This window comes from Bos taurus, chromosome 10, assembly GCF_002263795.3.
Source record: "Bos taurus isolate L1 Dominette 01449 registration number 42190680 breed Hereford chromosome 10, ARS-UCD2.0, whole genome shotgun sequence".
Classification (NCBI taxonomy): Eukaryota; Metazoa; Chordata; class Mammalia; order Artiodactyla; family Bovidae; genus Bos; species Bos taurus.
Window position 1 is genome coordinate 79,554,156 of NC_037337.1, and position 13,163 is coordinate 79,567,318.

General features: G+C 44.2%; 1 protein-coding gene across 3 annotated transcripts; it reads right to left on the minus strand.

Annotated features, from left to right (window-relative positions):
• Nucleotides 1–547: 547 nt before the first annotated feature.
• RDH11 (retinol dehydrogenase 11) lies at nt 548–13,163 on the minus strand. 3 transcript variants are annotated; one of them, XM_059890901.1, is made up of 7 exons: nt 13,075–13,163; nt 10,487–10,605; nt 8,857–9,012; nt 7,351–7,455; nt 5,989–6,198; nt 4,197–4,392; nt 548–2,445 (listed from the first exon to the last, which is right to left on the minus strand). In XM_059890901.1, the coding sequence occupies exons 1-7, from the start codon at nt 13,077–13,079 to the stop codon at nt 2,277–2,279; spliced, it is 960 nt and encodes a 319-aa protein (XP_059746884.1). In that variant the 5' UTR covers nt 13,080–13,163; the 3' UTR covers nt 548–2,276. The 3 variants fall into 3 exon arrangements, with proteins under 3 accessions (XP_059746884.1, XP_005212137.1, XP_059746886.1); XM_005212080.5 differs by lacking the exon at nt 13,075–13,163 and adding an exon at nt 12,644–12,780; XM_059890903.1 differs by lacking the exon at nt 13,075–13,163 and adding an exon at nt 11,438–11,518.

Below are 13,163 nucleotides of genomic sequence, written 5' to 3' on the forward strand. Positions count from 1 at the left end.
GCATCTGTTAGTAGCAGTGCACTGTGATAAGTCCCATGAAAGTGAAAAGTGTCAGTCGCTCAGTTGTATCCAGCTCTTTGTGACTCCATGGACTGCAGCCTGCCAGGCTCTTCTGTCCACGGGATTTCCTAGGCAAGAATACTGGAGTGGGTAGTCATTCCCTTCTCCAGGGGAATATTCTTGACCCAGGGATGGAACCCAAGTCTTCTGCATTGCAGGCGGATTCTTTATCACTGAGACACCAGTATTCATTGAGCATTCAGAGATAGCAAAGTCTGGGATTGTTAGTAGCAGTGTACTGTGATAAGCCCCATAGCATTGTGTTACAGAAGGGGCAGGTACAAAAAGGAAAGATTATAAATAGCCTGCGTTGGAAAAAGTGGTCTTTGAACAGTGTCATAAAAGATTAGTAGAAATGGGTGAATGAACAATCAAATTATCAACAACCCAAGTTAATAGCATTTGAATTGAGACTGCACTGTGGCAGACTCTGGGACAAATTATCCTCATGAATGAGGACTGATTGCATAACCATAGAAACGAAAAGTGTTTTCCTCTTTTGACCGTAATTAAACTTTTATTTAATTGCTTTCTTCTGTTGACTCAAATTAAATTTGCTTAATTATTACAGGTTTTATTCTGGTAAATAAAAACATGGTAAATCATCAAATTTTTTATTTGTCATTGACAGTTCAATATAAATTAAGTAAAATATTAATTCAGTTCTGTACTATTATCAAAAGTTTTCCAATTTTTCCATAAAATGACCATATCTAAATATATAGTTTAATGGTCAAAACAAGTTCAACAAAAGATTATTTACAAATATGAGAAGACTATGGCCCTATAACTCTTTTCTCCACCAAAGTGAACATGTAATTATTAGTCCAAGAAAATCACAAACTCTACTAAAAGAATGTACTCCAAACAAGTGATGGGACATGTTTGTGTCCAATTTCTCAGACTTCCATTACTTTGGATAAACATTCTTCAAGTATACTATACAGCAGACATTTTAATCTTGTCATGGAAATGCCCTGAAAGAGTTTTAAAATGACCATAATTACCAATACCAGTCCTTAAGATAATTTTGCTGAATAAAGAAGTAGAGGGGGTGGGGGACCATTTCTGCTTTTTCTGCCACATAGATTGACGGGAGCTTGTTCAAACAGTGCCTTATCATGCTTGAACACAAGGTAGTCACCCTCAGTTCTTCTATTGCTGGATTTTACCATCTTTAGCTGTGCATTAAACAACAACAACACCCTTTTCTAGCCCCTTCATTGCCTTTGCATGCATTACCTTCCAGGATTCTTCTCTTTTTTGGACTTCTTCCCTGCTACCCATGTGCTTCTTGGGTAGAGTTTATTTCCTATTTGTATCAAAGACTGAATGACACAGGTCTGCTCTGTCTCTGATTATTTATCTGCACTAAGGTCCGTTTAATACTGTTCCTTTGTGACTATTTTGAATACTCCCAACTGCTTAAAAACACAAGCACACACACAAAGATATACTCAGGGACAATCATTAAATAGTCTTCCTCTTCTGGTTTTCTAAGAGAAACTAAGGCACAAAGAGGAAGCCTCCATGAATTAGGGTCAGTAAGTGAAGTCAAGTGGCCAATCTTTTCAAACTGCCTTTTCCACTAGCTTCTTGCTAATTTGAGAAACAGCAGAAAAATGAATGACAGTTTAAATTTGATGTTTATTTCTGCCTTTCTGCAAATCTCTGCCATCCAGTAAACTCCACCTTCTTAGAAAAGGAAGTTCTTCTGTGATCTAGGCATGGCAAAGATAAAGCCATGCCACAATCCAGATTCAGTGAAGAGCTGAAAGAATTCAGATGTTGGTGCCATGGTGGTTTTCTTAGGAGAAGAAGGACAAACCCTGCCCTTGAGCCAAGCCACTGGGACTCCTGGAGTTTAGCTGAGGCTAAATCATGCCTCCCCTTGAAGGTAGTTTGGTTCAGAAGAACTACACTGTGGACAAAGAGGACAGAAACTAATCCAAAGTGCCATCAATCAACCCCTGCCACAGCTTAGGTTCCCCTGGGTAAGAGGCTTCAGAAGGAAAAGATGAGCTTGGAGGTCAACTGAGGGTCTACTTAGCCTATATTATCTCTAGTAATGGGCAGTAATAGGAGCAAAATAACCTGGACAAATGCAAGGTGTTTGGATGAATCCGGCAGTGCACACTGGGCTTTTATCAGGCATCAAGCAGGCAAGGTTGGAAGGTTTGCTTCGTGCTCAAGGTTTTGGCCATCCTGAAGGAGAATCATTTTGGCAGGGTGTGCTGAGTCGTCTGCTTCAGGCTTCTCTTGGGTCCAGCTGCCATCATCAGCCAGTCCACAGGGATGCCCAGCAGGTCACAGCTGACATCCCACAGCCGCCTTGCTACCGTCTCATTACGAGCCTGTGCAGAGACCCATGCCACGTGGCAGTCACTGGAAGGGAAAGAGAGAGCCTTAGAACACAGGGTTAAGAATGCAGTCTGCCCTCCGCCTGGCATAAGGAACACGACAGAAAAATAACCCGGGGATGACATGTGCTCTGGGTGGTTCACAGGACCAGTGTTTGTCCTACCTCTTCATTCTCCAGACTTTACCCCAGAGAAAAATGGGGTCAGAACCATTTTGGAACTCATAGACCACCTGGGATCAGAATGTTTATTTGATATATAATACATATCATTTAGTCTTTATATCCCCCTTGTGTGTGTGTGTATATAAATATTTAATTATAATATCAGTGTCTGGCTGATACCTGTGTATGTCCATCTTGTTCAAATATGTCTGTAAGGTCAACTCTATAAGATGCTGTATGGTGTCATGTGGCTGAGATACTACATTGCTCTTAGATGCTTGGAGCGATTAAAGAAGTGCTTCTTCTTTCTTCAGTGTACCTACAGTTATAACTGTAGGTTATAAAACTACAAAACTCAAAGAACAAGTTAAGTCAGCTTCATAACCAACAAAAGAAGGAAAAGATGATAGGAGAAAAGAAATGGTAACACGGGGACTTCCCTGGTGGTTCAGTGGTTAAGACACTGCCTTCCACCGAGGTGCAGGTTTGATCCCTGATTGGAGAGTTAAGATCCCACATGCCTCATTGCCAAAAAAACCAAAACAAAAACAGAAGCAATATTGTAACAAATTCAAAATGACTGTTAAAATGGTCCACGTTAAAAAAAAAAAATCGTAAAAAAAGAAATGGTAATAAGGTCCCATCTGTTTCATATACGTTCTCTTCACTGTTGTAATTCCAATTATTTTAAGTCCCCATTAAATACAGGAGAGCTGTCCCAACTCTTTACTTCCCAGAAAAGTTTCTCAAGAATAATTCTTTTACTCTTTTTTCTCCTCTCTGCATCTAGTACACAGCAGGGATTCAATGAAGGGTTATTTTTTAATGATTGGCTAAAGGGAATCAAGATCTTTGAAGTCGTGTGAGAAACAATTTTTAAGACTATACCATTTTGGGGGCTCCCCTGGTGGCTCCACAGTAAAGGATCTGGCCTGCCAATGCAGGAGACACAGGTTCAATCCCTGGTCTGGGAAGATTCCACATGCTGCAGGGCAACTAACACCATGCATCACAACTATTGAGCCTGTGTCCTAGAGCCCAGGAACCTCAACTATTGAGCCCACTTGCCGCAACTACTAAAGCCCGCTTGCCCCAGAGCCCACAGACTCCGCAGCAAGAGAAGCCACTGCAAAGAGAAGCCCACGCATCGCAACTAGAGAGTAGCCCCAGCTCGCTGAAGCTAGAGAAAAGCCCTTGAAGCACAGCCTAAAATAAATAAAATTACTAAAAAAAAAAACACTATACTATTTCAGGACTTTCCTAGTGGTCCAGTGGTTAAGAATCTGCCTGCCAATGGAGGTGACATGACTTCTATCCCTGGTCCAGGAAAACCCCACTTGCTCCAGAGCAACTGAACCCATGTGTCACAACTATTAAAGACCTCACGCCTGGAGGCTCCACGACAATGAGAAGCCCAGGCTTTGCAATGAAGAGTAGCCCTTGCTTGCCACAACTGGAGAAAGCCTGTACATAGCAATGAAGACCCAGTGCAGCACCTCCAAAAATAAATAAATAAATACTTTTTTTTTTAAAGGATATAGTGTATCAGACAAATCCAAATAATTTCCTATAGGCAATAAAATTCCATCTTCAAAAACACACACGTTCGTACCTGAAATGGTTTCCGCTGAGAACTTCTAGACCCTCCGTTAAGGCACAGTATAGGCTGGTCTGGGCTCCCTGCTGTGGGGTCTTGATGAAGAAGGAGAAAATCCACCAGATCCATCTCATGAGGGCTGAGTGCCGAACCAGTTCAGAGTTAACTGTGCCAGGGTGCACAGAGTACACCGTGACGCCAGAGCCTGATGCTAGGAAGCCATATGGAAAGAGGAAGACAGGACTTGATGATGCTGAATGGCCAAAGAGGGCAGGAGACATGAACGGACATTTGCCTGCTGTGGACTCTGCTCTCCTGATGCTGTCACAACCACTCCTCACAGTAATGTATATTTTTACTTCACAGATTACAATTCAGGCTGAGCGTGGCTATTAACTGTCAGGAAGCAGCAGAGCCAGGACCCACTCAGAAGCAGTTGACATTGTTGATCACTGCCTTTCTAAAGCTGCCTTTTCACTGGTGGTGGTAAATCTCCAGTACTATATGGAAAGCTCTCTAAAATACGGTTAGAATTTCAGTTCCTTATGTATGGTATATACACAGTTAAATGCACAAGAAAATAATTGGAGAGGTGCAGGTCAAGTTGTTGACAGTGGTTTCTTGGGGAAGGCGGCGGAGGGGAAGCAGAAGAGGGACAGAGAAGAGTAAGTCGGGGGGGGGTTTCATTTCTAGCTCTGTATACTTCCATATTATTGGAACATTTTTTCACAGTGCAAATTATTCATGCATTACTAGATTCATTTTACATGGGACAGCTGGATAAAAACTTGCTAATTATTTCTCTCTCCTGTTGGATGTGAACCACTCCACCCCCAGCCCCTAATCCAGTGTGTAGAATAACATGGGCCCTGAATACGTGGCTATTGAATGGCTGAATGAATGACTCTTCATCATGCCCAGGTTTCTTTCTTTGCATCACAGCTTATTTCCCACCTAATCCTCATCCATCAGGTGTCCTTACTTGTGTATCCTCTGCTCTTATCTGATCCTCACAGCTGGACCCATCTCTGCACTTCTAGGCTCCCCCTAACACCCTGACCAACTTTTGGTTGATTTTCACCACCCAGTTCCCCTGATCCATCTACAGCTGATAAAGGATATCACGCCCTAGGCATAGACTTTCCTCCCCATCTCACAGCTGTTCATGTGGTTTGACACTCCTGTTCCAGTGATGAAGCGCTTGTGTCTGATTCCTTCTGCCTGATCTGCCTGCCTCAAGTCTAAGCACTTCTAATTGTCCACGTTGGATTTCCTTACTCTTTATTGGAAATCCAGAGTAGACTGTGCTAAGGACCTCTGGTTGTGTCTGGAGACTCCCTTCCTCGAGCATACATTTCCCTTTTATTTGAACCTTTGCTGTTAGGGAGACCCCCTCACCCTCTATAGGCCCAGGACCTGTTTTATCCTAGTGTTTGTAGCCACTGCAAGTTTTGGTCCCTCCATTCTATCTAGAAGTCAAAAACCTTGATTTGCTCATGAGTCAAGGTTAAATTAATCATAACAATAACCCATGAAGCAGTCCCACTTTACATATGGGGAATTAAGACTTGAAAAGTTAAGCAACTTGCTGCAGGTCGTGCAGCTAGTAAATGCCAAAGTCAAGCTTTCAGAACTCCCCCATCACCTCCAACATTCATTTGTGGGCTGTTTACTAAAACCATACCCAAGCAGAGCCATGAAAGCAGATGCTGTCTACAGATGGGCTCCATAAAACAGCTCTGATTCCTGTGACTTTTAGCTACTTCCCATTGACTCATGTCTCCATACTCACTACTTTTAAGCCTACCTTTTAGCCTCCGAGCCAGTTCCTGGGTGAAGAGAATGTTGGCTAATTTGCTGTGACAGTAGGCCAGACCTGATTGGTAGAACTTCTCGCCCTGCAGGTTATGGAAGTGGATCCTTCCCAGGAGATGTGCTAAGGAAGATACATTCACCACCCTCGATGGTGCTGATTCCTCCAGCTTTTCTAGCAACAGATGAGTCAGGAGGAAGTGACCTATGAGAAAAAGAATGAACAGATTTCAGGGCCAAGGTGGGGGTAAAGGGAGTAGTGGTGAGCCAGGCTCTGCTATGGGAGACAGAGAATCCAATAATAAAGCTTTTAACTTTTATTATTAACTACAGAACAAGTTCAATGAGAGTTTAGGGACATAGGAACAGCCAAAGACATAGACATCCTTCTGTGACAGAGGTCTAGATTATGTGAATATGAATTCCCCAGGCCAGAATACTGGAGTGGGTAGCAGTTCCCTTTTCCAGGGGATCTTCCCAACCCAGGGATCAAACCCAGGTATCCTGTATTGCAGGCAGAGTCTTTACCAGCTGAGCTACCAGGGAAGCCCTCGTGAATATGAAATCATATCTTATTCCAACTTTGAATAACATCACTGTTGCAGGGAGGAAGCCAATTCTGACCCTGTGATGGAACTGTCTCTTTGATTTGCTCTTTGCTGCTTTTGTTATTAAAATCATACAGAACAGTCTGCCTCGGAGAATCCTGCGCCTCTGCCTGGCTGTTAAAGTGCTTTTGTTTAGAACCCTGTCCATCTGTGGATGGCAGGAAGAGGGAAATGAACACATCCCATGCCTGAGGCTTGCCATTCCAGCCGAGGTTTGCAAGATTAATGGTCTTTTTACTTTGCTTCCTTACCTACCCCCATCTCTGATCTATAATAGAACCTGGCATCCAGACCCTGATAAGATGGTTACTTTGAGGTGCTAGCCTGCCGTCTTCTCAGTCTGCCTGCTCCCTGATTAAAGTCTCTTCCTTGCCTCAACACCTCGCCTCTCGGATTCACTGGCCTGTCGTGCAGTAAGCAGAGTAAGCTTGGACTCGGTAATAACTCTTTAAGAGCCTATGGCCTCCATTTGATGCCTGCCAAAAGGGTGGCTACAAAGAAAGTAACATAGCACCCACTCCAATTAGGTTAAGTTAAACTGAATGTGAAACACAGATCAAAAAATGGGGGGAACCTCAAGGGAGCCTGAGCTTTCTGGCAGGACCACACTATTTATTAAATGAATATATTTATGGTCTGTTATGGCCCAGAGGTCCATTCACACCACAAAGAAAGCGCCACAAGACCCTAAGTTCTCCACTGAGAATTTAACTTTCCCTTTAGCTTTGGGATGAGACAAGATTTCTTACCTAAGTGGTTGACTCCCATATGCATCTCAAAGCCATCTGCTGTTTTGGAGTAGGGACACATCATCACTCCTGCGTTGTTGATCAAAATGTGGAGATGCTTTTCCTCTGCGGGGAAGAGGAGACGGAGTGTGCACGTGGCCAGCCACGGCTGTTACATCTTTGAAATCTGCCCCACACCCACGCTTTGAAAAGGGGATGCATGGCTTCAATCTTCCCTCTTTCTTCCCTTCATATTTATTTTGTATTGTTTTTCATTTTAAGATGCTAGTTGAATCCTACATACTCTTACTACAGGGAAAAATTCCACATGACATGACCAAATGGCCTTTCCAATCTTTCCAATTCAGGATCTACTGACTCATTGCTTTTGGGAAGTGTTCTATCTCTCCCAATGGAAAAACTTCCCCAGCTGAATGAGAAATTTCAAAACAAGAGAAAAGCAGGATGTTTGGTACGCCTCCCTGCCACTTGGTTTCACGCCCCCAAAGAAACACTGATTTCACCTCTGTTTCAACTGCAAACTCTCTTATGATTTCTTTTTTCATATCATTTGTAATTTTTGTCTAAAAGCATTATCAGTGGAAGTTGTTTTCCTTGGGAGGCCTAGATCCCTGGGTTATGAGGGAAAAAGTCTACAGAGTGCTCTTGGACTTGCTTTTGATGTGACACTACAGGATTTTATGTTAATTTCTCAGCTTAAGTTTCTTGCATCAGTTAGTGACGTGAATGAAATCCCCCCCGCCCCCATAAATGATGTCAGCCTGAAGTTCTAATTTCTTGCCGATGACCTTTTATTCATCCACCTCCTAGAGAGATGATAGGCTTCTTTGTCATATCCTTGAGCAGCTGGCCTGGGGTTTTTTTTCTAAGCCCCTGTACCGTGGACCAGATGACTGTGGATCCCAGCCTGACGTGGAGCCTCAGGTACAGCAACCCAGCCCTCAACATCCTGAGGCCTCATCTCTTATCTCTATACGGATATGTGGACTCCAGACCTTAAAGCCCATATGGAGTTCTGGTACACATACGAGATTTTTGGCTTTAGTTCTTATGCACTACTATGACATTTTGGGGTGAATTTTATTTGTTTGTTTATTTTTGGCTCTGCTGGGTCTTCGTTGTTACGTGTAAGCTTTCTCTAGTTGTGGCAAGAGGGGGCTACTCTCCTGTTGTGGAGAATGAGCTCTAGGAAGGTTCAGCTCATAGGCTTAGTTGCCCCGAGGCATGCAGGATCCTCCTGGACCAGGGATCGAACCTGTGTCCCCTGCGTTGGCAGGTTGATTCCTAACTGAGAAAATCTGCTGTGACTTTTCAAAGTCACTTTTTTCCCTGCCTCTTGAGGATTTCCCTTTGTTACTAATGAGTTCCATTATGAATCCAAAAGTTTTTGGTTGTATCTTGTCTAGCATTTCTAGATGTCAGAGAGGGAGAGGAATCTTTTCTTTTTAGCTAAGTCTTCCATGTTAATTGCAAAACCCACAGCATAGTCCCTAGTTGGACACCCACCTTCTAAGAAGCGCTTGGCAAAGGCTCGAATAGATTTAGTATCAGCCAAGTCCAGTTTCCGCACCAACACTTGTTGGTTCCCTGTCATCATCTGGATTTCTCTGGCCACCAATTCCCCATTTTGTACGTCCCGGCAAGCTAAATACACACGGGCTCCTGTCAATCAACATATAAGAGAGACAAACTGTTGGCTCTGTTTTGCAGTGAGCATCAAAGACTTAATTCTAATGTTAAATATTATTTTCTACTGTTTGTTTCTAAAAAGGGATTACCCCTGCTTCACAAAGAGGTATCTGATGAATAAATCAGGCAAGAAAAATAAATCAACACTTTTCATTATATCCATTATATGTAGAACATGTACAACATTCAGACCAGCAGATCAGTGGGGCCTTTCAAATGTTCTTGAATTCCAAGCCTGGGAGGAAATAATGAAAATGGTCATCATGGCAAGGGATAAAATAGCAGTAGCAGCAGGAGACCTAAACTGAAGTTTCTCCAAAGAAGACAGAGGGCCAACAGGCACAGGAAAAGATGCTCAACACTGTTAATTATTAGAAATGCAATAAAAACTACAATGAGATTATCACCTCATACTCGTCAGGATGGCCATTATTAAAAGTCTACAAATAACAAAAGCTAGAGAGGGTGTGGAGAAAAGGGAACCCTTCCATGTTGTTGGTGGGAATATAGGTTGGTGCAGCCACTATAGAAAATAGTCCTCGGAAAACTAAAAAATAGAATTACCAAATGAACCAGAAATCTACTCCTAGGCATATATTTTGACAAAACTATAATCCCCAAAGATACACGCACCTTTATTTCATAGCAGCACTATTCACAAAAGCCAAGACAAGGAAAAACCCAAATGTCCACTGACAGATGAATGGATAAAAAAAGATATGGTACATATATACAATGGAATTCTACTCAGCCATAAAAAAGAATGAAATAATGCCATTTGCAGCAACATGGATGGAACTAGAGATTATCATACTAAGTGAAGTTAAGTCAGAAGGGGAAAGACAAATACCATATATCACTTACATGTAGAATCTAAAATATGACATAAATGAAGCTGTCTGCAAAACAGAAACAGCCTCACAGACGCAAGAACAGACTTGTAGTTGCCAAGGCGGAGAAGGGAGGAGGTTGCATGGATTGGGAGTTAGGGGTTGGCAGATAAAAACTGTTACATATAGAATGGATAAACAACAAGGTCCTACTGTATAGCACAAGGAACTATATTCAATATCCTGAGATAAACCATAATGGAAAAGAATATAAAAAAGGATGTATAACTGAATCACTTTGCTATACACAAAGTGATTAACACAAATAAACACAACATTGTAAAATCAACTATAACGGTGTTAGTCATTCAGTTGTGTCTGACTCTTTTGAGACCCCATGGACTGTAGACCGCCAGGCTCCTCTGTCCATGGAATTCTCCAGGCATGAATACTGGAGTGGGTAGCCATCCCCTTCTCCAGGGGATCTTCCTGGGTCTCCTGCATTGCAGGCAGATTCTTAACTACCTGAGCCACCAGGGAAGCCCTAAATCAACTATACTTCAATTAAAAAACAAACAAACAAGTAGCAGAAGGGAACTGAAAGCAGATAGACTTGCCTCTTCGAGCCAGCTCTTTGGCGGTCTCCTTCCCGATGCCTGCGTTGGCTCCAGTGACCACAGCCACTTTTCCAGGAAGCTGGATGGTTGATGTACAAACCCCGCTGGACAGCATCTTCCTGCAGACAGAGGAGTTATCAGTTCTTCATTTTCTTTGCCTTAGCCAGAGGCTCCTGCAACACCCCCTTATCTACACATCCCAAGGCTGACGGCTGTTTTTGTTCCTTCTACTGCTGTCCTTTTACAGACTGAAGGAAGATTGGAGGAAACAAAACAAAAGTTTTCTGCTCTTAAGATTTTCTTGCTTAAATTTTTTCTGCTCTTGCTTAAGGACAGAAATGATTCTATTAAGGGCAACTTTAACTCTAGCTCCTTGCAGTACAAGAACTGGATGAATATTTGAGCTCCTGGTGGAGCTCTTCCTTGGGCTGAGGAAATCACAAGACTCAGCCTAGAAAAAGAAAGAACTGGTTCCCTGATGTTAATCGGTCCATAACTGGCACTTTATGGCCTTTATGGTTGAATAAAACAGCTTACCCAACAAAAAAGTTAAAAATTATGAAAGCTTGGCAACCTGGGACAAAATGAAAGGAATCACCCTCCCCCCTGCCCCCCAGCTCCCTACACATGAACAGTTAAAAATAAGGCAAAACATGACTAAATAAATACAGAGCAGAACTTGAGATTCCAGTCCTGGTTTAATCAGTACAAGTCCTTCTTCCTAAGCAATACACTACTCTACTTCTCCAAAGGAATGAATGCATAAACAGGTATTAGGTCTTAGATTGTCCTCTACTCTGCAAAGCCTGGGGAGTCAATTTAAAAGAATCAGTTGACTGGGATAAGCATTTTTTAATTTAAATGTTTCATTGAAAATTGCACAGCACAAACTGCTCGCCACTCAAGTTCCTGCTTAGAACAAACAGGCCAATAAGGAAGCAAGGTGCCCACCAGCGGGTATCTTTCTCCTCAGACAATCCTCCCCGCTCAGTTTTCCCACGTCCATTCCGCTTCTCCTCCACAAGCACCCACGAGGACCTCAACCCAGCTGTTCCTTCTCCTTAACCAGCAGGAAAGAAAGAGACAACCAACTATGAAAGTCCAGCTCTGGTCCAGCCCCCACGACCTAGCTTGGTAAGTTGGGAACATGACCCTTGGAGTATAACTTTGATTAGAAAAATCTCTTTGAGGTATGAGCAGTATTTTCAGTTCAGTCGCTCAGTCCTGTCCGACTGTGTGCGACCGCATGGACTGCAGCACGCCAGGTTCAACTTTTCACTGAGATTCTGTGTGGATCAGAGGATGCTGTGGCGGAAAAGAGAGAAAAAGGAGCGTATTCATCCGAGTATCGCACTCGTGTGAGCTTCTAGAGGTGGGAGCGCGGCGAGTTCAGAGGAGGAACAACAAAATGGGAGAATCGGCTCGAGCGAGGAGAGGAATGAGGAAGGAAGGAGTGAAAGTGTAAGAAACTGCAGAGAGTGATCTAGCGCGCCTTCCAGTTCCAGTCGCACCTTGACTGCATTTCCCTTCCACCCTACCCAATCCCTACCGAGGGAAGAAGTGTTCTCTGCAGTCACAGGTCCACCGTCACTACTGGTGATTTACTCAGAACCAATCAGCAGGCTGCCTGTCCGGCAACTCGCTGCTGATTCTCTGGGGCACTAAGCCAGCCATTGGCTGATTATCACCTGGTGCAGAGACCACGGCCCTCAACCTCTCCTCCTCACCCCAAACCCCAGGGCAAGACTCGGGACCGCCCTCCCCCACGCCGCCCCACCCCTTACTTCTGCTGCTAAGGCATGTTAGAAGACAAGAGTGATGAAACCCTTTCATCCTTTACAGCATCTGCCCAGAGGAAAAGCCAGTCTAACAGCAACAAAACAGTGGGGCTGCAGATGTCACGACTGGCATCGAGGAAACAAAGCAGGATGTTCCGGACTGCAGCCTCTTCCCACGACCTGGGGGTCTCCTGATCTCGCCCTCTTCTCCCCGGGCAGCTCGACCCCCTCCGACCCACCGAACATCCCCTACCTGGAGACCCGCAGGGAGTTTTCCTGTCCTCCTTTTGAAGCTCAGAGCTTCGATGAGGATGTATGTCTCCCCTCGCCCCGCGCCCCGCAGATTTCTCTAAGAGGAAGGCAGTACATTTGCACAGACCTGATTTGGGGTGCAGCGATGTACAGGAGAAAGGGGAGAAGGAGGAGCAGGAGCAGAACCCCAACCATCTCGCCCGAAGGCAGGTGCGGCTGCCGCAGCCGCAGCGAGTTGCCCCAACTGTGCTCGCCGACTGCTGCCTCGCCTCCAAGACACGCCCTGGTAAACTACGAAAACCCGGGGAGTAGAGCCTTCTGGGAAATGTAGTCCGAAGCTCGGCATGTGCGCTCCTAATTCCCAGACTCGGAGAGAAGCTGAATCTTGCCCCAGATACGCAAGGACTCCCCAACCGGCTAGGATCTAAGACTTTTGGGACCATCCAACCAGCTCTCCCATGGCCCCTCTGGCCACCGTGAAATCTCCCCAGTCCTTTCTACCCTGAGCCCAAGTCCAGACCCTGGTTCAGGTTTCCCTAATTATGGTTAGTCGGTTACCGCATGTTTCTTCTAGAGGTCAAATATTGGCGTCAGGAAAATGTTCTAATAAGGCTGATTACACGGGAGAGGAGCGGTTGGAGTCTGAC